General features: G+C 50.8%; 2 protein-coding genes across 2 annotated transcripts in view; one reads left to right on the plus strand and one right to left on the minus strand.

Annotated features, from left to right (window-relative positions):
* Positions 1–484: 484 nt before the first annotated feature.
* On the plus strand, positions 485–9924 carry PSMB3 (proteasome 20S subunit beta 3). The gene is made up of 6 exons (XM_049781377.1): positions 485–657; positions 970–1154; positions 4620–4727; positions 6007–6184; positions 7337–7431; positions 9805–9924. Exons 1-6 carry the CDS (start codon positions 655–657, stop codon positions 9851–9853), a joined length of 618 nt encoding a protein of 205 aa, XP_049637334.1. The 5' UTR covers positions 485–654; the 3' UTR covers positions 9854–9924.
* A 3425-nt stretch (positions 9925–13349) lies between these two features.
* Positions 13350–24712, minus strand: part of PIP4K2B (phosphatidylinositol-5-phosphate 4-kinase type 2 beta) — a 29864-nt gene continuing 18501 nt past the window's right edge. Inside the window, exons 5-10 of the mRNA XM_049780120.1 lie at positions 24523–24669; positions 23859–23897; positions 23267–23380; positions 17971–18229; positions 17241–17344; positions 13350–16793 (exon numbers count right to left, since the gene is read on the minus strand). Coding sequence (XP_049636077.1) covers positions 16713–16793; positions 17241–17344; positions 17971–18229; positions 23267–23380; positions 23859–23897; positions 24523–24669 — 744 coding nt within the window. The 3' untranslated portion in view covers positions 13350–16712. The remainder of the gene's footprint in view (positions 16794–17240; positions 17345–17970; positions 18230–23266; positions 23381–23858; positions 23898–24522; positions 24670–24712) is intronic.

Here is a 24712-nt window from a genome sequence, read left to right on the forward strand (position 1 = left end):
GCAAACAGAACAAGCCTCGGCTTGCAAAAAACAGACGCCTTTCGGCTGAACCCCAACAGATTTAGACATCACACGACCACCCGACTCCCACTCCAAGCTCTGCATCATTAACTATAGGTGCTTAATGGACCACCTCCTAAACATCATATATGTTTATTTATATATTATTATTTTTATACATTTATTATATATATATATGTTCTAGGATAGTGAATGATCAGTGTCTCATCTTGACCGACACCAATGTAAGGATGTCTGGATTGGAAAAATAAAATCAAAACAGCCTAACGTGAGCAAAACGCGTAGACATGTACAACTGGAGCAACACCAGGCCACATGTGCGCATGTCCAACCCCGGAGGCCCGCGCCGCCCAGCCACCTAGTCCTCCAACGTCCCAGTGTGCACTGCGCCGCCAGGCGCTTTCGCACTCACAGTGACTTTTCAGTTTCCTCGGCCCCACTCCAGGTTTTGCCCTCTCAACCAAACCTCGGATCTGGTGACTGACGGACTGCACAGCCAATAGAAAGCTGAAAGATACCGGAAGTTCCCGCCTTCTATCTTGAAAGAGAGAGCAGCAAGTATCGGTTGTACAAGTGCAGGTCTGAGCCGCTGGGCAGCATTTGCAGCGATTGTGGGTCCCGTGCACCGCAATCATGGTGAGTTAGGGGTGTCGGGGAGTCGAGAGACCTGGGACGGATTGAGGAGCAGGGCGCCGGGGGTCCTGGAAGCTTGGCAGGCGGAGAGGGCCTGTTTGAAGGAGAGCTGACCGCCGTATGACGAGGGTGATGGGTGGCTCTGGGCCTCCTGGAAGCTGCAGGGTGCTCTTCTGCAGGCCAGAGTTCTGGTGTCCAGGCCCCAGAATGGAGGGGGGGCGCGTACAGAAGCTCCAGGAGGATCTGGGCATGGGGCTCCGGCCGAGCTGGGCCCTTGGCATTGACCCCTCGCCCCCTGCTCTGTCTGTCATTCAGTCTATTATGTCCTATAACGGAGGGGCCGTCATGGCCATGAAGGGCAAGAACTGTGTGGCCATCGCTGCCGACCGGCGCTTCGGAATCCAGGCCCAGATGGTGACCACGGACTTCCAGAAGATCTTTCCCATGGGCGATCGACTATACATCGGCCTGGCCGGGCTTGCCACTGACGTCCAGACCGTGTAAGTTGGGGGTCCCCGTCCTCTTCTTGGGCCATCATTGCCTAGCACTGAAGTGGCCAGGGTGTCAACGTTGTGTTGGGATCAGCCCCCAGTGAGGCGGACGTGGCTGAACCCCCAAAGTGAAATAGCTGTATTCTAACCCCCTTTACTTCCATTTGCTTTGTGCCAGATTTCCTGGCAAGCTCCTTTCTCTTCCGGACAGTGTCAGCTTGTTCTGTTTTGCAGCTGAGGATACTTGAAGGTGTCAGGAGTCCCTTGCCCGCCGTGCCAGCTGACTAGTGGATCCAACAAAGGGCTGGAAGTAGGTAGATCCCAGCCTGTGCTAGGAACTGTGCCTAAGAACTGCTGGGCTTGTTGAGAGACGAGGGCAGGAAATATGATTTAGCCCACATGACTCGGCACCTGTTCATTTTGTTTGATTTGAGAAAAGCCGAGTTCTGAGATTGGAGCCGTGGTGGTGGTCCAGGGTAGAGGAGAGGGTTGACACAAGCACTTTCTGAGTGAGGGTTGTTGCTTATTGGTTCTCAAGGCTCCGTGGATATTGAGATCTTGCTCAGGTCTAGTTCTGTGTTCCTTTGAGCTGTTATGAATATGTAGTGCATGACATGTAGGTGATCCAGAAAGATGGCTTTTGGTTTTTTTTTGGCTTTGAGGCGACATTCAGTGGTAATTAAGGGGGTGGGAACCAAGTCAAGTACCAGGTTTCAAACGTGGGGCTTGACCCATTGCCTGTGTTATAGCCCTTTGAGCTGACTTCTCAATGTGAGGTGTTTTAGAGATTATTTCCGATTTTTTTTTGTTTATTTTTGTTTGTGGGCCATATCAGGTGCTGCTCAGGGGTCACCCTGGCAAGTTTAGAGGACTACCTGGGATGCTGCAGATTGGTTAGCCATGTGCAAAGTAGCCTTTCTACCCATTGTACTATTGCTCCAGCCCAAGATAATTTACATTTTGAGGGTATTGAGCAAAATTTAGGGATAAAGAATCAGAAAAGAGTTTGGCAAACTGGGGCATATGCCTTAGGTGATGGTGACCCAGGTTCGAACCCTAGCACAGCATGATTTCCTGCTGGGTGCCATCAAATGTGACCTAAACCACTCTACTTACACCCAAAAAAAATTGGGGAGGAGTGGAGGGAGAAGGAGTGTTCAGTGTGTCAGGTACCTCAGACCTGCACACCATGATGACTTCTAGCAGAAATGCCTCATGACTTTGAATTTTGACACCAATTTGAGGAGACAGACATGCTGGGTAGAGACACTTAGGAGCTATTGAAATTATAGCTCCGGACTGGTGCTCTGAAGTCTGACACTGTTCTGGAGAGATAGAATAAGTCCATTCTCATTCACTGAGAAGAGAGGGAGTTAAAATTCATCTGCAGTTTAGGAACTCAGCTGGGTGTCCAAGAGTTGAAAGGGAGGCCAGGGAGCCGGAGAGATAGCATGGAGGTAAGGCGTTTGCCTTACATATAGAAGGTCAGTGGTCCCCTGAGCATGCCAGGAATGTAGAACCAGGAGTAATCCCTGAGCGCTGCTGGGTACGACCCAAAACCAAAAAAAAAAGGAGGCCAAAGAGAAAGAGAGAGGGACACAGGCTAGGCCTTCACAGGAGGGAAGAAGTGGTTACAGGTGGCAAGTCCTGCAGGAGGCCTAAGGAGCAACCCTTCCGGGCTTCCTTCTTAGAAGCCTGAGAGATGAGCTCACTAATGTGGGTGGAAGCTGGTCAGCACCTTCGCTCATTTCCCATAAAGCCCCCCAGTCTCCAGAAAAGAGCCTGTGGAAGTTGTTCCTGACCCCAACCCAGGCAGCCCCGTGACCGTTGCTGGTGGAGTCAAGTATGGGTTGCAAAGCACCTGTCTGGGTCCAAGCTGTCCCTGCTCTTCTCATGATTTTTCTTTTTTTTTTTTTTCTGTTTTTTTGGGCCACACCCGGCGGTGCTCAGGAGTTACTCCTGGCTGTCTGCTCAGAAATAGCTCCTGGCAGGCTCGGGGGACCATATGGGACACCGGGATTCGAACCAACCACCTTTGGTCCTGGATCAGCTGCTTGCAAGGCAAACGCCACTGTGCTATCTCTCCTGGCTCCTCACGATTTTTCTTCAGGAATCTTTGTTCACTGGGTTGATTTGCTTACATGTGTCATTGCTTACTTTGTCACAGTTCCCTCACCTGCACAATGAAGCTGATGTGTCTGAGGCTTTTGGTTGGTGGCCTGTGATGTGCATTGCTATGCCTTGATCTGGGGTGGCATGAGTCCCTGCAGGGACTCTAGAGATGCCACCACAGGAGAAGCAGAAGGTGTGGCCTGTTCCTTAGGCACTTTCTAGCCCATTTGTGCAGCTGCTGCTGCTTATTAGCACACAGGAGACATTGCCATTTTCCAAATGCCTTTTCACAGACCCAGACACTATCGCATCGCCAGGTGATTTACTTTGTCCCTGTATTACAGGTGGAAAAATTCAATGAATGGAAGAAGGCTGGGCCCAGCCTAGGTCTCAGCTCACCTCCTTCCCTGTTAGAAGCTGTCATGACCTTATCTTTAGATAGACTTCCACCAGGATAGAGAGAGGACTCTCTCCAGTCAGTGCTCAGCTGACCCAGGGACTGAGTTCAGCTGTGCTGGGGGCCCCCAGGGCTGCCCTTGTGGTTCTTGGAGGTCCTTGCAGTCCTAGGGATCATGCCAGACACACGCTCTAGCCCTTTGAGCCTGGCCAGGAGGCATGCTGTGTTTATTTTTGGGGGGTCGTATTTGAGGATTGTTCCTAGAAAAGGAAAGGGACATTCAATACTGTGGCCATCAAAGAGGAGCCTGCTCAACAGTGCTCAGGCAACAGTCCTGACTCTGCACTCAGGAATCACTCCTGATGGTATTCGGGACCATTTGGGATGGGGATCAAACCTGGGTCAGTCGCATACAAGGCCAGCACTGTACTTACTGTCACTTGGAAAAATTCACTTCTTTTTTGTTGTTTTTGTTCTAGATTTGTTTTTTTTTTTTGGGGGGGGGGTTTGGGGTCACACCTGACAGCGCTCAGAGGTTACTCCTGGCTCTATTCTCAGAATTCGCTCCTGGCAGACTCGGGGTAGATTTTGGGTCACATTCAGTGATGCTCAGGGGTTACTCCTGGCTTTCTTTGCTCTTAGGAATTATTCTTGAAACCATTTGGGATCCTTGAGATTGAATCCAGTCATCTGTGTGCAAGGCAAACTCCCCTACTCACTGTACTATCACTCCAGCCCCAGAATTCACTTAACTCCCATTTCCTCCCCTCAAGAAAGAATTTGGGCTAGTGGGTAAGCAGAACAGCCTGTTAGGGCATGATATGTCCTAGGCCTTTAGGAAAGTCACTGAGAGGAGAGACCTGTGGACAGAGGCTGAGGTGATGGCCCTGATGTCTTCGTGTGCAGGGGACTCTTGGGGGGACATTCAGTGGTGACTCACTCCTATGCTTTTTCTCCCATCACAGTGCCCAGCGCCTTAAGTTCCGACTAAACCTGTACGAACTGAAGGAAGGGCGGCAGATCAAGCCTTACACCCTCATGAGCATGGTGGCCAACCTCTTGTATGAGAAGCGGTGAGTGCAGGGTGCCAGGCATGTGGCTTGAGGCAGCCAGAACCTTTGCTTGACCAAGTTGCCATGAAATTATCTAGAATCTAGAAATTGCGTATCTTTGTTTTTTGTCAGTTCTCTTTGAGGTGAAGATAATTGCCTGGCATTCAGTAGTCAGGGGACCAACCATAGGTGCTCAGAACATTCTTTTAGGGCTGGAGCGATAGCACAGCAGTAGGGTGTTTATCTTGCACTCGGGCTAATCCAGGACGGACCTGAGTTCGATCCTTGGCATCCCATATGGTCCCCCCGAGCCAGAAGCGATTTGTGAGCGAATAGCCAGGATTAACCCCCGAGCATCACCAGGTGTGGCCCATAAATCAAAAATAAATAAAAGAACATTCTTTTATTTTGATAGGATGGGGTATTGGTTTTTGGGCCACATCCAGGGGTGTTTGGAGGTTGCTTCTGGCTCTGCACCCAGGAGTCATTGGCAGTGCCCCAGGGGACGATATGGATTGCTGGGAATCTAACCATGGCCCGCTGCTTGCAAGGCAAAGTCTCTATTATTAACTATTATTGCACTGGCCCATCTTTTTTATTTTTATTTTTTTTGGTTTTTGGGTCATACCCGGCAGTGCTCAGGGTTTCCTCCTGGCTCTACGCTCAGAAATCGCCCCTGGCAGGCTCAGGGGACCATATGGGATGCCGGGAATTGAACCACTGATCTTCTGGATGCAAGGCAAGCACCTTACCTCCATGCTGTCTCTCCAGCTCCCATCTTTTTTATTTTTTAAAGTTATCTATATACTTATGTTTTGGGGAACTTTTTGGGTTTTTGTTTTGTTTTGGGGCTACACCCTATTGTGCTCAAGTCTTACTCCTGGCTTAGTGCTCAGGGATCATTCCTGGAAGTCTCGGGATCAGTTGGGATACTGGGAATTGAACCCGGGTTGACTGTGTGGAAGGCAAACATCCTACCTAATGTACTATCTCTCCAGCCCTGGTCTGGGCTACTTTTGAACCATGCTATATACTGTCTCTCCTCAATTTGATTTGTTTTACAAAGCTGTAATTCAAGATTAAACCCTTGGGACCAGAGATTTAGTACAAAGAACCACAAAGTCTTTGAAAGCATAAAACTTGTGGTTTGATCCTTGGCACCCCAGGAAAAGGTGGGTGGCTTTTTCACAGAAGTTCTCCATGTTCCTCCAGTTCTGTGTGGGGCCTTATCTGGATCAGCATGATCCAAGACATTGCTTGTCTCTGAGTTGGCTTCTCTCTCTGCTCCCGGCTCCCACAGGTTCGGTCCCTATTATACTGAACCAGTCATTGCTGGGCTGGACCCGAAGACCTTTGAGCCTTTCATCTGCTCTCTAGACCTCATTGGCTGCCCCATGGTGACCGACGACTTCGTGGTCAGTGGCACCTGTGCAGAACAAATGTATGGGATGTGTGAGTCCCTCTGGGAGCCTGACATGGTGAGTTGGTGGCCCGACTGATTTGCACTCTTCAAGGCTGGAGAGGCTCTGGCTGCTGAGTCTTGGGCAGTGTCCTGCACCTCCCTGTGCTGGGGCCTCAGTTGTTTATGGGCTGGTTACCCAGACCTCTTAAGCCAGCTGGGTCAGACAGCAACTATACACCAAGTCAGCCCTCGATACAGATAGATAGATCTCCAGGCCGCTGAGTGAGGTCACCCAGTGTAGGGGCAGAGACAGCTGCATATAAGAGGGCTTCTGCCATATGGACTGAGGAGGAAACCAACTACTCTGAGCTTCTGTTTCCATTGCAAGAAGTGTGTGCGGGGGTGGGGGGTGGGTGGGTGGTGGTCATGGCAAAGCTGCCTTAGAGTGGGTCTTGTGAGGAAATCATGAGCTACCAGGTCTGCATCAGTGTCTCCCTGTAGGTTGATGAAGCCCGTAAGAGGGCAGATTGGCAGGGCGAAAGAAAGGGTCAGAGGCCAGGATGGCCATGAGCACCCACGTGAGCTTGCCCATGGCTGTAAATGGGGTGATCATGGACACAGATGGGCCTGAGGATTGGACGAGCCTGAAATTTGAGGCCTAGCTGTTGGCATTTGTTCCTTGGATCTCCTGGGAGCTGCAGTGGACAGGCTGCTGGTGTCACCTGCACGAGGGACTGAGGTTTCCAGCAAAAGCATTGCTGAGTGGGGGTGGGAGTGTAGTTTGTAGTGGAGACACGACCTCAGTTGAATGAGATTCTGGGTTCAAACCCAGCAGTGAGGGAGGTGGAGATCATGGGGCCTTGGGAACAAGTACTCCAAGACAGGATGGAGTGAGCAGGCCTGGGGGAAGTGGCCAAGTAGACTGGTTGAGTTTTGAGGTGCCTGTAGAATCCCCAGGAGGTTGGTGACTCCAACAGCCCATGGGGCACATGGAGCTGCTCTGGTCTTCCAGAGGTGGGATGGAGGCCGGGCCATGGGCCGTTATTGGCGAGATTTGAGGCCTGGAGTTTGTTCAGTTTCCTTAGTACCCTACTTCCTGCTGAGGGTACTCAGGGATGTGACCCTACTAATTGGAACTGCCAGAGCAGTGAGCACTGAGCTGAACACAGAAGTGGGCAAAGATCCAGACAGCTTTCGGGGCCCAGGCTGATGTCTGCTTTGCCAACAGGACCCAGAGCACCTGTTTGAGACCATCTCACAGGCCATGCTGAATGCCGTTGATCGTGACGCTGTGTCGGGCATGGGGGTCATCGTTCATATCATGTGAGTAAGCTGGGACATACTAGAGTTTCAGTGGGCCCCTTGCCCATGTGTTCTGGTTACATGGGAGAGGGGCGCAGTGCCTGCAGTGGGACAGAGACTAAGTCCTGGCTCTGAGGGAACAGGGGGGGCCCTTCATCAGAGTCCTATTCCCTCTTCACAGTAGACAATCTTCTTTTCCTGAAATGCCCCCAAAGGGGCCAGAAGGGATATATTGCTCCTCTCTCTCTCCCTCTTTCTCTCTCCCCCTCCATCTCCTCTCCAAGCTACCCCCCCCCCCTTGCAAACCCGATGTTTTGGGCCACATCTGTTGGTGCTTAGGGGTTACTCTTGGCTTTGTACTCAGAAATCACTCCTGGTGGGGCTGTAGAGATAGCATAGTGGTAAGGTGTTTGCCTTGCACACTGCTGACCAAGGATGGATCCCGGCATCCTTATGGTTTCCCTTACCTGCCAGGAGCAATTTCTGGGCACAAAGCCCAGAGTAATCCCTGAGCTGCCGGATGTGACCCCAAAAAACAACAACAAAATAAAAATAAGTTCGAGGGCCGGCATGGTGGCGCTAGAGATAAGGTGATAAGTGCTAGTCTAGGACGGACCGGACTGCGGTTGGATTCCCCATCGTCCCATATGATCCCCCAAGCCAGGAGTGACTTCTGAGCACATAGCCAGGAGTAACCCCTGAGCATTACTGGGTGTGACCCCAAAAAAAAAAAAAAGTTAGCGTGGCTTCCCCTGCGCCCCGGAGGAAAAAAAAGGCACTTCTGGAGGGCTCAGGGGACCATATGGGATGCCGGGAATCGAACCAAGTCTGTCCCAGGTCAGCAGTGTGCAAGCCAAATGGCCCCTCTGCTATTCTGAGCCCCAAGAGCTTCATATGGGATGCCGGAAATCAAACCCGGGTCGTCCTAGGTTAGCAGTATGCAAGGCAAACACCCTATCACTGTGCTATTGTTCTAGCCCCTCTGCTGTGCTATTCTGAGCCCCCGGAACTTCTAGCTGCCAGCTCCCAGCTCTTCAGGTGCCTCCCCTTCTGTGTCTCCTCCTCTTGGGCCATGAAAAGCATTGGAGCTGCTCTATGGAGGAAGACTATCTTCAGTCACCCTGAAAAGTAGAATGGGGGGCCGGAGAGATAGCATGGAGGTAAAGCGTCTGCCTTTTATGCAGAAGGTCGGTGGTTGGAATCCCGGCATCCCATTTGGTCCCCCAAGCCTGCCAGGAGCGATTTCTGAGCATAAAGCTAGGAGTAACCCCTGAGCACCGCCAGGTGTGACCCAAAAACCAAAAAAAAAAAAAGTAGAATGGGGCTGAGATAATGAATAATTGGTTGGTTTAGGAGCCACTACTCCCAACTCAGTGCATGGGGTTGTTCCTGGTGGTTACAGGTGATAGAAGATCGAATCCTCTCTTCAGCCAGCACAAAATTCCTTTTTTTTTTTTTCCTTTCTAAAAACAAAAACAAAAAATCTTTGCATTTGGGCCGGGCAGTGGCGCTGGAGGTAAGGTGCCTGCCTTGCCTGCGCTAGCCTAGGACGGACCGCGGTTCGATCCCCCGGCGTCCCATATGGTCCCCCAAGCCAGGAGCGACTTCTGAGCGCATAACCAGGAGTAACCCCTGAGCGTCACAGGGTGTGGCCCAAAAACCAAAAAAAAAAAAAAAAAATGTTTGCATTTAAGGGAACAAGGGTATTAGGGCCCAATGGGATTCAGGGGCTATTCCTGGCTTTGTACTCGGTGTTGTACTCGGTAGTGCTCAGGGAAACATATGCAATGCTGGGGGTGGAACCCCTGTCAGTTGCATGCAAGGCAGACCCATTAACCCCCTGTTCCCCTCTCGCTGGCCCTGTATTCTGCTTCATTCTAGTTTGGGTCACTTGTTTGCAGTAGTGCAAATGTTTATGGCCAGACAGAGCTGCTCACAGCTCTTCCCTGTTCATTGCGAACACCTGTTCATTGCACACCACCTTCCTCTGGGCCTGGTGAGGTCATCTTGTCCATTTTGGAGGGCTTCACTGTCTGCCTGAAGGACCTTGAGGGGTTCTTTATGGCACTTTCTCAGTTCTGCCCCTATTCATTCCTTCCTTCCCACAGGCAGGCCTGACCAGATTGGCTGAGGCCTACGGGTCAGCCCCTTGTCTAGACTGGGTGGTTGGAGACATATGTTTGTTTGTTTGGTTGGTTGGTTTTTGGTCACACCCAGCAGTGCTCAGGGATTACTCTTGGCTCTAAGCTCAGAAATCACTCCTGGCAGGCTCGGGGGACCATATATAATGCCGGGATTCAAACCACTGTCTTTCTGCATGCAAGGCAAATGCCCTGCCTCCATGTTATCTCTCCAGCCCCAGTTGGAGACATTTGTGACTTTCTCTCTTTGCAGTGAGAAGGACAAAATCACCACCAGGACACTGAAGGCCCGGATGGACTAGCCCTCTCTTCCCAGAAACTACACCTTTTCCTTGTTTGTTTTTTTCTAATAAAAGTCTTTCTTTCATTCCTACTTCTTTATTTTATCACCAATGTTCGTCTCCAGTGGAGCAGTTATCATTTGCTGTGAAGGTGAATTGTAGGCTTTTTTTTTTAAGGCTACACTTAGCAGTGCTCAGGGGGTTACTCCTGGCTGATTCTGTGCTCAGAAATTACTTGCACATTCAGGGGACCATATGGGATGCCAGAGATCGAACCCAGGTCAGCATGTACAAGGCAAATGTCTTATCCACTGGACCAGTGGTCCTCAAACTATGGCCCACGGGCCACATATTGTATTTGTATCTGTTTTGTTTCTTCATTGCAAAATAAGATATATGCAGTGTGCATAAGAATTCATTCATAAGTTTTGTTTTTACTATAGTCAGACCCTCCAATGTTCTGAGGGACAGTGAACTGGCCTCCTGTTTAAAAAGTTTGTGGACCCCTGACTGGACTATCACTCTAGCCCATGTTTCCTTTCTCTATTTGGGGGCCATACCGAGTGCTGCTCAGATACCACTCTTGGTCCTGTGCTCAAGCTTAAGTTTTTTTCAGTACATTTATTTTTGGCTTTGAATCATACTCAGATGCTTGGGGCTACTCCCAGCTCTTTGTTCAGGGGTCACACCACATGTGACCTAGGACCATGTAATATTGGAGATCACATTTTGGGGGGGGGTCACACTCGGCAGTGCTCAGGAGTTACTCCTGGCTCTTTGCTGAGAGATCACTCCTGGCAGGTTCGGGGGACCATATGGGATGCCGGGATTCAAACTACTGTCCTTCTGCATGCAAGGCAAACGCACTACCTCCGTGCTCTCTCTCTTGCCCTTGAAGATCACATTTAAGCATCCTACCTGCAAAGCATGTATTCAGCCAATTGAATTCCTTCTAGAATGTAACTTAATGTAGTTGACATCCTTGTTTAGAGCCCTGTATAAGAGTAGTTGATGGGGGAAAAAAGGGGTAGTTGAGGGCTGGCCAGAGAGATAGCATAGTTGTAGGGTGTTTGTCTTGCACGCGCCAACCCAGGGCTGATGGTGATTTGATTCCTGGCATCCCATATAATCCCTGGAGCCTGCCAGGGGTGATTTTTGAGCACAGAGCCAGGAGTAACCCCTGAGCTCTGCTGAGTGAGACCCAACAACCAAAAAAATAAATAGTTGAATATGGGCTGGAGAGGAGTTCAGGAGGTCAGGTGCTTGCCTTGCATGTGACTGACCCCTGTTTGTTCCTAACACATGACCCCTAAGCACACAGGAGCAACCAGTGGACACTGCAGGTACTCCCTACAAAAAAGAGTTGATCGGGCCCGGAGAGATAGCACAGCGGCGTTTGCCTTGCAAGCAGCCGATCCAGGACCAAAGGTGGTTGGTTCGAATCCCGGTGTCCCATATGGTCCCCCGTGCCTGCCAGGAGCTATTTCTGAGCAGATAGCCAGGAGTAACCCCTGAACACCCCGGGTGTGGCCTAAAAACCAAAAAAAAAAAAAAAAAAAAAAGGTTTGATCAAATCCCTGGGACTACTTTACCATTCTGGTCTCCCCTACCCTTTGACTAGTACACTGGGAGGGTCGACTGCCCCTGTGATTCTCCCTCACCTGAGCCCTCCTCTAGTTGCCAGTTTCCACACTGCATATTCAGGCACACCAGTTACAGCTGCATTTGTGGGGGACACAGATGCTCACGTGTTCCCAGAAGTCATGGTTCCTGCATCTGGTACTCATTATTTTAGTTGGACTCACCAGGGGTCATACTCACCCTACTGGTGCTTGCGAACAGCAGATTGCCCAGGATCGCACTGGCAACATGTGGGTCACTGGGGATCCATACCTGTGACCTTTCTCTTACAGGGCACCCCCAGCTATTCTTGGGGGGCCTCCATGGGCCACCTGAATAAGTGGAGTGGAGCAAATATGTAAACCCTCATTTCATTCAATTCTAAAGCCTACTGGGAAGTCCTATTATCTTATTCAATTAGAATTTTAGTCATAAGTGTCACCCCACCCCCATCTTCTGCATAACCTGATGGTAAGACCTGCCCATTTCTGGGAGGGGTCTTTGGGAGGTATCAAGAGGATTACCTCAGGGGCAGAAAGAGGATTTGAGAATTGATTCAGAGAGAATTCAGCAAGAGAGGAGGAGAGATGGCAGGATGGAGGTAGAAGAAACATGTTAAGATGACAGGGCAGCTGGAATAGGCTGCTTAAATGGGTAGCCTAGGTGGCTAGGGCCCTGAATAAAGCTGATGTCTCCTGAAACCTGATCTGAACCCTCAGACCCGCCGGCTGGAGAATTGAAGACTTGCAGGCCAGCGACCTGGGCTGGAGGAGAAAGGCCTCACCATCTGTTTCACCATCATCCACCTCCATCAGTACTCCATAACCAGTTATTCAACAATAAGTATCTTTCTCAACCTGTGGCCATGTCTGGTGGTGCCTCTGAGGTCTCTCTTGGTGCTGCTCTGAAAATTAGGAAATGAGTGCTGAGAATGAAACTCAGGGCCCTGGGGCTGGAGAGATAGCATGGAGATGGGGCATTTGCCTTTCATGCAGGTCATTGGTTCGAATCCCAGCATCCCATATGGTTCTCCCCCCCCCCCCCCAGCCTGCCAGGAGCAATTTCTGAGCATAGAGCCAGGAGTAACCCCTGAGCACTGCCGGGTGTGCGTAAAGGCAAATGCTGTACTACCAAGCCATATCTTTGACCCTTGTACTTTAGCCTTAGCCACATAGGAATCACCTGGGGGACTTTTTCTTTTTTTTTTTTTTTTTTTTTTTTTTTTTGGTTTTTGGGCCACACCCGGCGGTGCTCAGGGGTTACTCCTGGCTGTCTGCTCAGAAATAGCTCCTGGCAGGCACGGGGGACCATATGGGACACCGGGATTCGAACCAACCACCTTTAGTCCTGGATCGGCTGCTTGCAAGGCAAACGCCGCTGTGCTATCTCTCCGGGCCCTGGGGGACTTTTTCTAAAGCAAGTTTTGGGGGCCAGAAAGATAATACAGTGAGTATTGGCTTGTACACATCCAGTCCAGGTTATGGCACCCCATATAGCTCCCTGAGCCCCACTCCCGAGTAACCCCTGAGCACTGCTGGATATGGCCCCAACCAAAAATGGGCAGTGGTGTGTGGCCTGGAGGTTTTGTTCTGTAGCCTGCAGTGCTGGGGTTCCTAGCCTGCACCCATCAGTGCTCAAGGGACTCTGTGAAGCCAAGGGTTGAACTAAGGGCCTGGAAAAGGCCAGGCTTGTGCTCTACCTTTCAAACTCACGAGGAAAATGTGAGATGCACAAAGATGGTGGGTGTGCTACCTGTCTGTTACTTCTACAGATTTGAGGGAAGCAAAGGCCACTCTTCCCTCTGCTTACTGGCTGTAGTGCACACAGCAGGTAAAACTGATCCCAACCCTCATTGTGGGGTTGGGGAAATCTTCAAAGGACTCACATGAAGCAGATATGTACACAAAGCCTTTTGAGTTTTATTCTTTTCCTTGGGTTGAGAGTCATCTTAACACGCATGCATTTAAAACAGGAACAGGGTCTCGAACTGTCCGAGCAGACATTAGACAAGCACGGGGGGTTGAAAATTCCTATTTAAAAAATGGAAACTGCAGTGGGAGATCAAGAAGTCACACACAAATGGTGGGGTGTTTATTCTGCCCCCCCCTCGCGAAAAAGTTGACTCAACTCATTCACATTTTTTGATTGCAATGATTGGACCTGATGCTTGGGGGTGTGGAGCAGCGCCTGGCCTCTTCCTAAGGTTCCCAAACTCCTCACATCAAGGCTTTGAGCAAGGGAAGATTTCCTAGAAGCTTCCTCCCCAGCCTCCAGAGGATCTCAGCACAAGCCCCTGGAACAGCACATCTTGGAGGATTGCTACAGGCATCTCCCACCCTGCCCTATAGCTGGCTGGTAGACTGGGGGACAGCTATATGTATTTTCCCTTTAATTCCTGTGCTCAAGCTGAACCCTCCCCCACCCCCAATCTCACCAAAAAGAGATGAGGTCCCAGCACTTGGGAATCTCTTTTTTTTCCTCTTCCATCATGAATTGGTAAACAGACAAGTGGGGATGTGGGTGGGACTGGCTACTGAGAAAATTCCTGGGTTTCAGACCCTGGGTTGGGTGAGGAGGGACAGCCCCTGAGCACTGTCAGGATACCTTGTGAGGCCTAAAGCACAGGCCAGAGGAAAAGAGAAGTAGGCGAGGGGTGAGAAGAGCTGCCTGTGGTGGGAACTTAATGCCACTGAGAACAGCCCTAGGGGCAACTCATGGCACATGCCACAGACCATAACCCCTGAGCTAGAGAAGGAGAGAAGGCGCTCCTGGCCCCTGGGGCCCCTGGAAAGACAGGGAAGGAGAGAAAAGACTGACTCAGTGGTTCATCTAGTGGTTTCAGTGGAGTTTGCAGGGCCTTGATTTGGCTCAGCCTGTGACAGCAGTTTTCTGGCCACAGGCTTTTGGGGGTGGGGGGCAGGGACGGGGCAGAGGTATCCGGGCCTTGGCCTCCACTCTCCCTGCCCAGCCATGTTTTATTCCTACAGCTTTGTTTTTAGGAGACCTTGAACGATTCCAGGGTGATGTTTAATTTCTTGGCTCCACGGAGCGAGGCTGAGGGTTGTCCCTTCCCCTCCTATGTGGAGGGAAGAAAAGGAGGGGGCAAAGAGGCGAGCTCAGTTTCTCTACACTCAGTCTGCAAATCCAATATAGCATCTTCACCATTACAAAAAGAGAGAAAACTTGTACAAACCAAGATAAATAGCCTTTAAACATTAGAATGCTTAAGGAAGTAGCAGGTCAAACCCATGGGCTTGAAGAAATGACCTTAAAAAAAGAAAAACTGAACCCACCAAATCACAGCTCAATGTTCAGGCCCAAACAACAATACTGTTAGGGAAAAAATAAAGAGTGTTTTGAGACAGAATGCTACCTCACAGAATGTAAACAATATACTAAAACCAGCCAACCACGGAAACAAAAACAATGTTAAAGAAGTCAGAGAGTCAACAGTTCCTCTAACCACATCACTGATGGTTCTGTTTCGTACAATATGGCAGCATGATCCACAGACCCAATACAGGAGACCGGAGAGCCCAGCGCTGTGGGAGCCACAGGCCAGCCCAGCTCGGGCAGATCCAAATGTCCATTCTTGATTACGAGGTGGGGAAACTAAGTCCAAGTGTCTGACGACTCCCTCCCGAAGTCACACCTGTTCCTGTTGGGCACCACCAAGGCCTAAATTCTTTCCCAGTTTGCTTGGTGGTCTTGCTACCGTCATTCAGACTCTGGCGGCCCCTTCCTGAGCACGGAACACGTTCTCTGCCTCTTCCAGAAGGGTGCAGAGAGCCCTGGTAGAGCCCAGGAACATCCTCCATTCCTCCCACTGGAGGTCGCAGGTAAGACAGAGATGCGGTGGACTCCTGCTCCAGGAGTTAAATTTGGCCAGACTTGGTGAGAGGCACGGGAAAGCAATCCGTTCACTCAGGTTCCACACATGTTCTTCTACAAGTTTTAGTATGTCTGGCCCCGTGCCTGGAGAAGGGTGAGACGGTGCAGGCATGTACCTCCCCCTAGGTGGAGTAAGAGTGTTTCCTCTGAGCCAGACCAGACTGCTCTCAAATCTGAGGCATTGGGGTAGGCTCAGAATGGGGTGGAAAAAGCTCCAGAGGCCCCTCCTGTGGGAGTGCACGTGGGGATAGGGGGCGCACATCTGCTCAGAACCTGGAGCCTGAGGCTGCAGCCAGGTAGAATTGCAGCTGGAGCTTCCAAACTGACAGGTGATGCCAGATGAGGGGCAGGAGCACTACTCCCTGCTGCCCACAACCATTTGGATAAGTGTCCACAGGCACGGGGAGCAGGAGTGTTTACACGGAGCCCTGGGCTTCAAGAGGTATCTCTGCAAGGAGCACCCCAAGTTGTGGAGATCTGCCCCCACAAAAAGCTCATCAACCAGTGAAGGTGTCCAAGAGAAGGTCAGAAGTAAATGGAGGCACAAGAAACTCCACTTTCAGGGGCTTTACAAAGGGAAGTAGCCGTTAATTCCTCAGTCCTGTTCCAGCCAGGGGCTTTGGTTTCTCGGTCACCAGGGAAAGCAGGCTTTTATGGAGGAACAGGCCGCAGCTTGAAGCCCATCACGGGATTCTCTGAGAAGCGGCTGTCTGGATACTCCAGGGCCATCCCCCACCATCCCTTGAGGATGAAGTCTCCCCTCTGAGCTCACGATGCTCTAAGATGCTGCGCTGGTCTGGAGTGATCCTTTGGGAGAGAAGCGCAGGGAGGGAGGCTCTGGCCCCCAATGGTTCACTGGCTCTGAGGCAAGAGGGGGACACACGGGGGCCTCTCTTGCCACTGAAAGGCCAGTCCCAAGACCAGACCACAGGCTGAGGCCTCTGTCTCCTCATTGGCATCAGCGCTTTGTTCTGAGAGGACCCTAAGCTGGGTCCCTGGGGTGCCTCTTTAATTGAGGGAGCTGACAGCAGGTTGGGGATGGGAGGTGGAGAAGGTGATGACATACATCATTATAAATAGCAAACCTGGAGCAATGAGATTTCAGAAACAAAACCCGATAAACCCACAAAATCATCTCCAGCCCTAAGGGATTGTAGAAGGTTACAAGGTAATAAAGGAAAACCCCTTTTGAACCTGGGTCAAATGGGGAGCAAAGTCTTGGGAAAAGCAGAAGTCGAGGCCACACCCTGTTAGCGCGTGGACACTTGTGTCAGCCCTCCCCGCCCTGTTGAACCCCAGGACACCCTCTCCCTCCTCAGTCCCTGACTCCACATCTGGGTCTCTGGCTCTGGCTGAAGGCCTAAGGTAACTACGTCAGGATGTTGGACATGAACTCGTTGAAGCGTTTGGAGTACTGCTCGGGGTTCACGGTCGAGATCTCAGCCCCTGCCTGGAAGACACAGAGACCCCACCCAACTCAGTATTTGGACTGAAACTCCCCCACACTGGCAGCCCCCCACAGAAGTGTTCCCCAAGTCTCAGAATTAATCACTCTGGCTCCAAAGATAAGTAGTTCACCACCCTAGGCCAACAGTCAGGAAGGCAGGACTCTGCCCTGGGGAGTCTGGGTGGCTCTTGAATTGAGGGAGATGCTGGGAAACTCCAGCTATTTGGGGAACAGTGTGGTCACCAGAGTAAAGATGTCACTCAGGGTCACAAATGGTGCCACCTACTCTGCAGCTTGTGGGGACAAGAAGCCCTGAGGGACTAAGCCTGTCACACCAGACTGGTGACAGGACGCTGGCACACTGCAGGCTGAGCTGCTGGCCCTACTCTGGGCAGGGGTTGATAGGCAGGCCCCAGGGTGAGCACAGCTGCAGCCCCTAGGAGCACTCACCCCGTGCTTCACTGTCTTAGCTGCGTGAGCGGCTTTCTTCTTCGCATCATAGAGCGTGAGGATGTCAATGATGGCCATGAAGTAGACCTCCTTCTTGGGGGCTTCTGGGGAGAGCAGGGAAGGAAAAGAGGTGGCAGGGTGAAGAGCAGAAAGCCACGGAGACAGCACCCTGCAGAGAAGAGGCCCCATCCCTATCCCTTTGGAGGAGGAAAGGTGGGTGGAGGGTGCTACTGGACTCCTCTCAAACTGCCAGAGCAATAGAATAGCTTAAGCTTTGCCTTGCACACTGGTGACCTCAATTTGATCTGCCTCATCCCATATAGTCCCCCAATCACTGCTGGTAGTATATTTCTCACTGCAGAGCCAGTGAAGAAGCTCTGAGCACTGCCAGGTGTGGCCCCAAAACAAAATAAAAACTTAAAAAAGAAAAAAGCAGCCCCAGCTAGAGTTGACATGAGGGTGTTCGGGGAGTTTTGTCCATTCCGTGTCCCAAGGACCACACACACGAGATGCTTGTTTGTTTTATGCTGCCAGGGACCTGACCCAGAGCCTCACACATGGAAAGTGCATGATGGTGGACCCTTTTCCCCTGCGGAGGCAGCCTGCCAAAGATGATGGTCACTAGTACTGACCAATGTTGGAACCTAGATGCAGTTAGAGGCCCCGGTCAATGAGGTCCAGGGACCTGCTGGGGCCTGCAGTGGGGAGGTGGGCCTGGGTCCCGGCTTACTTTCATGGCTTTTCATGGCGTAGACGTCGACAGAAGGGTCAAATTCCCCAGGCCCGAAGAAACGTGGGAAGCTGAGGAGGTTGCCTGGGCTGTCCGGCGGGGTGCCGTAGGAACAGAGCGGGTTCCCACCCATGCCGTCATTCTCGCTCTCCTCCTCCTCTGCCCGCTCCTCCACTTCCATCTCCTCTTGCTCGGCCCGGTCCACATCGTGGATGCCCACCAGCAGGCTGTAGTCCATGATCTTCAGCTGTGCCAGGAACTAGAGGAGGTGCGGGGACGAGAGACGCAAGGAAGAGATTACATGGGATGGCCCGGTGGCCTCTGCAGAGGGGAGAAAAAATGGAACTTTCACGTCCATCCACCAGTCAATCCTCAGGGTCTCAGCCCCAAGCTCAGTGTCTACCGGGGAGAAGCCACTTCTGTGGGGGCAAGGGTAGTGGGGAGAAAGAACCCCTGAGGAGAGTAGGATGGGGGGGCCCACATGGTCTGGGCCAAGGGCCAGGCACTGTGGCAATGGGGACACCGCAGAGAGGGCAGATACCACCTTCAGAGGCTGCAGTGCCATTCACTGTGAGAACTAAATGCAGCTCAGTAACTTGGCCCAGCAGTTATGACTGTTACTATTTTACTACTAAATATCATGAAAAGGAGAGAGAGAAAACACCAGACTGCAGAACGTGAAGCGTGGGTAGATCATGTCAGTGCTACGGCTGGGATACAGGGAGATGTTACAGTGCAGGGTGAGATGTACCTCAAGTTAAGGGGTCACAGGCAAAGTCCAAACAAGCTCTGCAATGTGGGTTTAGCACCACCAGTATTAACAGAGAACAGGTTCAAAGTAGAGCACCAGCCAAGTAGGATGCAGATTTAGAGCCCCTTCACTACTGGATCTGGGGGACACTAGTGTGCAGTCTGACCAGGTGCATGTGCTCACACCTCAACTAGGAAATGTGCAACTCTACTAAGCCCCAGAACCAGTGCATGTGGGCCACTACCACCGCTAGCCAAGTTAAGGAGACACTGGCCGGGCCAGACTCACATGGTAGAGCACAACACCTTTCCTGTGCCATGCCTTGGGTGTGACTCCCAGCAGTTGGGCGTAGCCCTGGTGGTCCCCAAGCACTGTTGGATGTGCCCTGCCCTGAACTGAAAAAGACCAAGAGTGCAACCAGCATTCCCCACCTCTGCCCTGGAGGAGGGAAGCAACAATGCAGAAGGAACACGGACCTGTTGCTGCCTTTGCTCCACTCTCTTCTCTCACCTATATTGCAACAAGCAAGATCTTCTGATCTGATTCCACAGTGTGGCAGAGAAAGAAGAAGGTGGGACTGATCTGGGATGGGAGTAGCCAGTCTGCATTTCAGTTTGAGTCATGAGGCCAGAGTCATGGTCTTAGTCCGATGACAGCAGTCAGCAGCAGCCCAAGTCTGTATCAGGTCATGGGCTCAGAGCAAGCCTGAAATGCAGGGCCTCTTTGAAGGGCCTCTGCAATGAGGGGTTAAGGGGGACCATAAAGGCCTAGAGCCCCTAACACCAACCCAGAAAACAACTAAAAGCACAAGAAGCACAGACAAAAAAAGGAGACATCTTCTGGGCAGAGTGAGCGCTGGCACCCCCACAAGACCCATGGGTCACCCTGCCAATCATGGCTTTCCTTAACACAGAGACACACACCTCTGTCCCCGCCCTTCCCAGGGGCAGTTGTGCTGACCTTTGCTCACACACAAACTTGGCTGCAGGGCTTCCACCAGGGCTCATGTCTTTTGTTTGTTTTTTCATTTTTAGTTTTGGGGCCATATCTGATGATGCTCAGGGGTTACTCCTGGCTATGTGCTCAGAAATCGCTCCTGGCTTGGGGGATCCTATGGGACACCGGGAATCAAACCGAGGTCCATCCTGGGTCAGCCACATGCAAAGTAAACACCCAACTGCTCTGCTATTGCTCCGGCCCCAAGAGTTCATGTTTTATTTTTTTTATGTGCCCACACCTGGCTGTTCCTAGGGGGCACCATATACACCACCAGGATAGAATCAGGGTCATCCCCATACAAAGCTATCACCCTACCCTACTGTCTCTCACACCCTCACCAAGCTCCCACACAGTTGGCTACACCTTCCTAACCAAATGTCACTTGCCGCCCACCCAGACAGGAGCTACAGGAACACACTCAGAGCATAAAAGCAGCTCAGAGGAGCGAACTGTGATTTCATACTTGCCAGGCAGGTGCTTTTATGGTTGAGTCAACCCTAGTCCTGGACATGACATTTTTTGAGGTGAGAATGTCCACATTCAGTAGTGGTCAGGGGTTACCTCAGGATGCACGGTGAAGGTTGTTTCTGCAGGTTCGGGGGGGATCAAACCTGAGGTTCTTACATTCCCTTTGAGCTACCTCTCCTCTAACACTGCTTCTGAAGGCAGTAGGGGCTGGGGTCCTTGAGTTGGGAAACACACCCCATATCCATTTGAGAACAGTGATAAAACTGTGACAAATGAATAGAGGAAACTTGGGAGAGTCTTAGAAGCAGAGCATGGAGAGGAAGAGAAAGAGGAGGAGGAGGAGGAAAGGACACTGGAATATCAAAAGACCCTCACGGAAGGAAGGCACCACATGGCAGGGTGAGGAAGGAAAAGTCCAGTGAAGCGCATGCACAATGACATCATACACATAGCAATGGGCTTGCAGGGTCACTTTGTATGTGGGCCAAACTGGATCAATGTGTGCCCTGATATTCAATCAAACAGTGTTCAGGGTATGCCTCTGTTTGAACAGGCTGAGGAAGGCAGACAGCCCCCATTGTCCAATCAGTTAAGGACTCAGGTTGCTGGCAGCAGCTGTGTCCTACATCAGCTGTGGAAGAAATGTCCACTCAGTGGGCCTCCAGCTTGCCAATAAAAGATCTTGGAACTTGTATCCATGATCTCATGAGCTAATTCACTATTACAAACACTCATTTACCTAATGAATTGTCATCTATCTACAAACTATTGTTTTGTTTCTCTGAACAGTCTTCTTCTTTTTTGAGGGGGGGCACACCATGCAGCGCCCAGGGGTTATTCCTGGCTCTGTACTCAGGAATCACTCCTGGCAGGCCCAGGGGACCATATGGGATGCTGGAGATGGAACCAGATTGGCCACATCCAAGACAAGCACCTTTCCCACTGTGCTATAGCTCCAGCCCCTGCAAAATCTAACAGACCAAATGACCAATGGAGAAACATAAAGAAAATGTGGTAGATTTTGGAATTTTATTAAGCCTTAAAAAGGAAGAAAATTCTAAACCAAAACTACAATGTCGATGAACCTTAATGATATGATTTTGAAAAGGGGCCAAAGACCAAGGACAACTATCTATCCTTGGAGCAAAAACTCAAGCTAAGCAGTCCGCTTTCAGGTTACTATTCCCTCAAAAGCTTACACCCCTTCCTTTGTTCAGTCAAGCAGAAAGATTGAGTGTGCCTCAGGGGAACAACCTAAGGGGGGGATTTTATTCTTCATTCTAGCATTCACTGGTCTGGGACTGACCCCTTTCTAAAAATGTGCTTCCCTGTTATTTTTCTACATAAAAATCCCTTCTTGCTAGCTGCAGGCAAGAGGGTTTGAGGATGTGAGTCCTGTAACCTGTTGGCTTGTAGTCATTCTCAACCCTCACCCTGTCTCTGCTTTGCAGCACTGGAAGTGGGCCCTCATGTTTCCGGTCACTTACATGAGGTTCCCAGGTGTGTCAATTTCACAGACCGTGAATTGAGGGCTGGAATGTGGTGCATCGGCAAAGCCTTGTAGGCATGAAACCCAGGCACCATCAAAAAGAGAAAAAGCAAAGAAACTCCAGAGAGTGAGTTGGCCACCATCAGGGCATCCTGAGGTCTCGTGCCTGGCACATGGAAGCAGGGATGCATGCAGGATGATCCGTGAAAAGCGCACACGTCCATGCGTGTCCCTGCACATGAGGCTTCGGGACTGATTCACTGCCTCGTGCTTTCATTCGTGTACTTGTTCTTTCGTGTTCTCATTCAACAAAGACTGACCGTGCACTCAGGCTCTGGGTGTGGATAGGGCAGTGGATAGGGCCTAATGAGAAGGGGAAAGGGAAATCAAGGTTAGTAGCAATAGAGCCTCAGTTGCCTATTGAAGGTGAGAAAGGCAGAACGATGGAGTGACGGTTGCATTACAGCAGAAACAGGCTTAATGCCATTGAATTGTACCCTTCAAACTGGTGATGGTGCTAGAGTTTATGTTTACTTACCACAATAAAGTAAGTATTATAAGTGTATACATACATACATATATATATGTATGGGGGACCATATGGGATGCCGGGATTTGAACCACTGTCCTTCTGCATGCAAGGCAAATGCTTTACCTCCATGCTATCTCTCAGGCCTGTAAGTATATATGGGACATCGGGATTCGAACCAACCACCTTAGGTCCAAGATCAGCTGCTTGCAAGGCAAACGCCGCTGTGCTATCTCTCTAGCCCCGTAAGTATATTTTTTAAAGTTTGTAAGACTTGGTTTTCATGAGCAAGCTCCCTACTCATTTTTGTTGTTGTTTCGTTTGAGGGGCCATACCCAGCTGTGCTCAGGACTTACACCTGGTTCTGTGCTCAGGGGTTACTCCTGATGAGTTCAGGGGATCATATGGGGTGGCAGGGATCAAACCTAAGTGAGCTGTGTAGTCATGAGGCATGCAACTTACCTGCTGTACTATCTCTCTGGTCCCAGAAAACATTCATTATTTAGAATCTGTTCTCTCTGGAGGAATTTCTTTGTTTGGGGGCCATACCTGCCTGTGCTCAGGGCATACTCCTGGTTATGCACTCAGGGATCACTCTTAGGGGACAGGAAAGCATATGGGATGTGAGTCCTCCAATCTATTACAGTGATCAAAACCAGGTCAGCCTTATGCAAGGTGCTGTACTTTCAAAGCCCTGCCTACTATACAAGGCTGAGAAGGGCCTGGGTTGTGGATCTTCAGAGCAATTTTCTGTCCCTCCATTTGCCAGGTGCCTTCTCTCTACTATGGGATCTACATAGAAAGGTGGAAGGTGCTGGAAGGGATTAACAAAAAGTTGGGGGGAGCATCTTCCCATTTGCATTACAGGTGGTTCTGTTGTTTTCTCTACTCCTGCACTAATGTCACATGCAGTAAACAACAAGAATAATCAAATCCCACCTTCCTTTTATCTTGTTGGAAGCAGCGAACTAATTTGTCTCTAAAGTGTCAAGGAGTACCTCCTGGCTGGAGACAAGAGGGAGCATTGGAACTCAACTCAGGTGAAAAGGAGGGTAAGTACCTCTACATCCCGTTTCAGTTTTTCCAGAAAGTTCTTTTTACTCTCCTCTCCCACGTGCAGCTTCTGCCCTTCGTTGAGGAAGTCGTTGTCTTTAAATGTTGGCAAGTCCTTGGCCTGGGAAAACAGCAGCACTGAGGCTGGGGAGTCCTGTGTCACTCCCTCGGGGATGTTTGCTGGGGACACTATGGAAAGGGAAAGGACCCCAGTGCAAGACAGCGAACCTGCCAACCCACTGCTCAGTGCACAAAGTCTTGGCTCCAGGCCAGCGTCTGCCCATGGGAAAAGGCCAAAGCAGGACCTCTTGGGAAACCTCCTGTCAGGTTTGAGGAACCACTCACCAATTCAGGTTGTACCTGAGAAGGAAAGTGTCTGCCCTCAAGAACAATGAAGAACCTGGCAAGGACCGAAGTTCAAGGCCTGGGCCCAAAATGAGGACCCAGGTGCCGAGTGACCCAGACCACTACATGCTGACAGACTGTGTCTGAAAAAAGGACTTGGGTGGTAGTGGGGAAAGGAAAGGGTGGCTGAGAGAAAGGGCTCCTGACTCCAAGCAACCCCATTCCACACTGGACCAGCGCAGGTCCCAGCATACCTTCTCCTTGTCGCTGGCTTCTCGGGCAACAGTGGAACCCTGAAAGAATAAATGCTATAAGGAGCAGCCCTCCTGAGGTAAGCAAGAAAACCCTGCAGCAGCTTTGGTGAGAACCTGAGGGAAGAATCCGAGAAGAGCTCGAGGCAGCACTGTGTTCCCTCTGTCAGGGCAAATTACGGGTCAGATGTTCCAGAGAGGACCTGAGCCTCTGCCCTCAGAGAACTTTCCTTTTCACAGGGAGCCAGATATGAGAAATGGCCAGTGAATAGATGGGGAGAAGGGACATTCTGAGAGAAAGTGAAAGCAGCATAGGGGCAGGGCCTGATTCGAGGAGATGGTGAGGCCCAGGTCTGCTTTCTGAGGCAAGAATACTTGAGCTGAATTGTGAAAGGCAAGTAGAGAACAATCAGGTGGGGTGGGGCAAGAGGTAGAGGTGGGGAAAGGTCAGGGAGAATATTAATGGCTGGAAGGGAGAAGACTCTAAGACTCTAAGACACCTGCATGTCTGGCCTCACTCCATGTTGGTCGAAAGCAATTGGATGTCAACTGGAGTGATGTTTAAGCATATCCCACCCATGTTCTGGCTTCCTTGACATGAAGATGCTGCAACCCCTGCAGACCTGGAAGAGGACAGTCCCAACACTGGGGAATAAGAGGCTTTTACCTTGAGGTCATACTTGCGGTGGACAGTGAGTCGGTGGCTGAACACATTTCTGGTGACCACCATGTAGGTTTCCACGCCATCCACAGTCAGGCGGTACATGCCCAGGAACTGTGGCAAGAGTGTGCTGCCATGACACTCCACGATGAACTGAGAAAAGCGAGCAGGAGAGATGTGTGAGCAACAGGGGCCA

Source organism: Suncus etruscus, chromosome 1 (genome assembly GCF_024139225.1).
Source record: "Suncus etruscus isolate mSunEtr1 chromosome 1, mSunEtr1.pri.cur, whole genome shotgun sequence".
In the NCBI taxonomy this organism is placed as follows: Eukaryota; Metazoa; Chordata; class Mammalia; order Eulipotyphla; family Soricidae; genus Suncus; species Suncus etruscus.

Bases quoted from the DNA above. Each gene is read 5' to 3' on its own strand.
- PSMB3 (XM_049781377.1), top strand. The intron at 1,155-4,619 runs GTAAGTTGGGGG...CTCCCATCACAG, and splicing joins GCCACTGACGTCCAGACCGT to TGCCCAGCGCCTTAAGTTCC. The intron at 6,185-7,336 runs GTGAGTTGGTGG...CTTTGCCAACAG, and splicing joins CCCTCTGGGAGCCTGACATG to GACCCAGAGCACCTGTTTGA.